The 3,502-nt window shown below is 48.8% G+C and overlaps 1 protein-coding gene across 1 annotated transcript; it reads right to left on the bottom strand.

Moving 5' to 3' along the window:
* Nucleotides 1-1,737: 1,737 nt before the first annotated feature.
* TBCC (tubulin folding cofactor C) lies at nucleotides 1,738-3,031 on the bottom strand. Its single transcript, XM_008573180.1, has one exon. It carries the CDS (start codon nucleotides 3,017-3,019, stop codon nucleotides 1,928-1,930), a length of 1,092 nt encoding a protein of 363 aa, XP_008571402.1. The 5' UTR covers nucleotides 3,020-3,031; the 3' UTR covers nucleotides 1,738-1,927.
* Nucleotides 3,032-3,502: the final 471 nt, after the last annotated feature.

The raw sequence follows: 3,502 nt of genomic DNA, 5'->3' as shown, positions 1-3,502 counted from the left end.
GTATCTGAAATGTTGGAACTTGGTGTTAAACTTATCTGTTTTTTGGGGCCAGCCTGGTGGCGCACTGCTACAGTGCGCCACTTAGGAGCACGGCGGCGCTCCCGCCGAGGGTTCGGATCCCACATACAGACCGGCCGCTCACTGGCTGAGCGAGGTGCAGGCGCGACACCGAGGGTTGCGATCCCGTTGCTGGTCGTGAAAAAAAGACAAAAAAAAAAAAAGGAAAAAAAAAAACAACTTATCTGTTTTAGGGGCATGGCCCTGGGATATGAGTCATACTTCCCAATGTGAAGATGTAGTTGAGAATTTCATAACGTGCTGTCTCCTTTTAGCATCAGGATTATTTCTCCAGAGCAATTTTTTTCTTTTTAGATGTGGCAAATTGTGAAACAGATTAGGATTCTTTTTCAAGCCAGATAATACTAGAGGGGAAAAATATCTGGATTCTCTTCTTGTTAATAAGTTTGGCCTTATTTCTGCCTCCAATTTGTTTTGGGTTTGGGGGTGGGGAGCAGCTGGCCAATAAGGGTAGCTGAACTCTTAGACATTGATATTACAAGGCTGTGCTCTAACCAATTGAACCAACTGGCCAGCCCCTCTGCTTCCAATCTGTGGAAGCTCCTCCTTTTCATTTGTTTTTGTTACCTTGTTACATTTTACATATCCTAGAAGCCACTTTAAATCCTTTTTTTGGAACAAGATAGAACTTGTAAGTATTAAACATACAAATATTTAAGGTACTTCAAGCACCTTAATACTTGCATAATTATTAAATAAAAAGCAAGCCAACGATTACAAGGCCATGAGGCCCAAAAATACTTTTTGAAAATATCTTACAACCTTCCCTTTAAGAATAATAGACAGTAGTTTACGAATAAAAAGCCAAATTTGTAATAGTAGAGAATGACAGCAAGAGGAGTGGAAAAATTAAGACTCTGTTGGATGTTTGCCTCAATTCTTTTTGTAAGAGGACACCTAGCATAATTATGCCTGGGAAGTTAAGAAAAGCAATCTGCCCTCTCTATTTTGGAAGCCTTCTTTCCAACTCAGCTAACACTATTTATTCAAAATCAGTATGTGGTGGTGGTTAAGAAGGTGGGTTCTAGAGCCAGACTACCTGGTTTCAAAATCCAGTCCACCATTTGAATGAGCTGTGTGACCTTTCGCAAACTTCTTATCTGTGTCCTCACTCAGACAACAGTGCTAACACAACCTACCTCATAAGATTTTGAGGACTTAATAAGCTAATGACTAAGGTGCTTACAAGTGTCTATGACATTTTAAGTGCACAAAAGATTGGTAGCTATGATACTTATTTTGGCCCTACAGTTGGTAAGACACATGAGCTTCTTGGGGTTCAGGCCAAAACCTTGAACCCAAACAAGTCAATAAGTAACTGAATTCCAGAAGCCCAAGCTAATGTGTAGCTGAATACCGAAGCGGAGTCTTTGTATCTACCTGCTGAGAAATACCTATGTTAAGTCAAGCCTTCAATTCAAAAAAATCCTGTTATTTCGCACAGGTTTGATGCCATATTTCCGCATGAATTGGCTCCTACTACAGCCCTACTGAATTCGTTTATTAAACAAGAAGTTATTGAAGGCCTACTTTATCATGCACTGTGATGTTTTAAATAGTAAAAATCTTCAAATCCCAACACAACCAGACTTTTCCCCTTGTTGCTTCACACTATCGTAGTCAAATAAAAGCTCCAAGACATTACCAAAACAGCAAAAATACTTTCAGTGTTAAACCTGTCATTAATTTAATTGAAATTACAAGTAGAAGCCTATCACAATCTCAAGCATTAAAATACTGAAAACATATACAGTATGACAATAATAAGTAAACTTCGGGGTCCCGTTAGCTAGAGGCAGTCCTACATGGAAAATATTTTGATAGGAGTGAAGAACAGAGTGACAACTGTTTAGTCCCACTGGATCTTTCGCTCCTCTTCAGGAAGAATACTCCAGTTTGGGGAGGCCACATCCCGGGCTAGCCAGTTGAAATCGTCAATGTCCGTCCAGTTATTTTTGCTTCTGTCTAAACCAGAGCCTTCGAAGTCCTTGTCGATCCCCGGATAGTTCCAGGTGTAAGGGGCGAACTGGATCCCATTGCAGTCCTCCACGATGGCCCTGCTGACCACCTGCAGGAAGATGCGGGTGTCTCTCGTGGTGTGTATGCGGAGCTGTTGGCAGGCCACGGCCAGGACGCAGTCACTGCAGTCCTCCAGGAACACAGAGGTGGACACGGGGCCGCAGAGCACCTTGCAGCCGCGGGCCTTAGTCAGCCGCAGGGTATTGGGATTGCCATACAGTTTGATCGTGCAATTGCTCAGCTCGGTCAAAAGAACGTCGTGCTGGTGGAGCTCGTCGGCTTTCTTCTCCAAGACTTGGGACTCCAGATTGGAAAAGCCGCAGACCCAGCTGGAGCCGAAGCCTCTCTCCTCCTTCAAGGGCAACGGGGAGGCCAGGATGCCTTCAGCCGCCGGGGCGCCAGGAGCCGCGTCTGCTTTGGTGGCCGAAGCAGCATCCTTCTTCCGGGTCTTAAAAGCGAAACGCTTCTTGGGCTGCAGCTCTTGGCGCCGCTCGGCCAGCGCCGCCTGCAGCCGCGCCAGCGCCTCTTGTCCCTGCCGCAGGTCGTAGGCAGCTAGGAACAAAACCGAGTCGTTGAGAAGTTTCTGCAGGCCATACAGCCGAGAGGCTGCCTCCTCCAGCCGCTCGACCGACTCCCCGCTCTCCAGAAGCTCTTCCACAGCCGCTCGCTCCCGAGCGAAGGCGGCGGCGAAAAACTCGCTCTTCTCCTCCTCCACCTCCTGGTTCTGCCGCTTTTGCTTCCGCCTTTCCACTTCCAGTTGCCGCTCCTGTTCGCGTCTCTGAAGCCGCTTAGGCACCAGGCTCAGGTCCCGCTGGGACCCCATGTCCCCGTTCCCTACAGTAGCTGCGGAGCAACTGGCAGCCTCCATATTGACTTCAAGCTTCCTCTCTCCTGCCTTCCTTCCTCCGGGAGCGCCCTTCATGAGGCCTCCCACCAACGCCTCTTGTGATTGGCCGGCCAGGATGACGTCATGCTCCGGCCTTATTTTCTTCGTCTATTGGTTCCTTCGCGTCGGTGGGGGCCGGGAGACGGGGCGGGGCCAACTGACAAGACGAGGTGGGGAGACAAAGGTCCTTGTGGGATGGGTGGGGTGGGAGGCGGGCGGGGGAAGCTTTTTTTCCTCTTAAAGGGGCAGGACTTATATCCGGGATTGTGGGGTGAGTTGCAGCAGCGGCAGCTGCACATGTGGGTTTGTTTATAAGAACAAGGTTAGAAACTCGCAGGCCTCCCCCTCCCCCCAGCTTCTCCTTACTACCCCCTTACAGGCCGGAGATCTGCTACTGGCGGGGGGAGTGTGTGCGTGTGGTGGGTGGGGGTACAGGTAGTGGTGAGAAAGATGGAGGGGGGGGATATTGCACCGCCCGGCCCGCGCCGGAGGAAGCGGCAGCTGGAACATCTGGCTAGG

The sequence above is a fragment of the Galeopterus variegatus genome, unplaced genomic scaffold (genome assembly GCF_000696425.1).
Source record: "Galeopterus variegatus unplaced genomic scaffold, G_variegatus-3.0.2 Scaffold887, whole genome shotgun sequence".
In the NCBI taxonomy this organism is placed as follows: Eukaryota; Metazoa; Chordata; class Mammalia; order Dermoptera; family Cynocephalidae; genus Galeopterus; species Galeopterus variegatus.
Note: the sequence above shows the minus strand (reverse complement) of the source record. Positions and strands in the feature narration are given on the sequence as shown.

Bases quoted from the DNA above. Each gene is read 5' to 3' on its own strand.
- TBCC (XM_008573180.1), bottom strand. From the start codon at position 3,019: ATGAAGGGCGCTCCCGGAGGAAGGAAGGCAGGAGAGAGGAAGCTTGAA.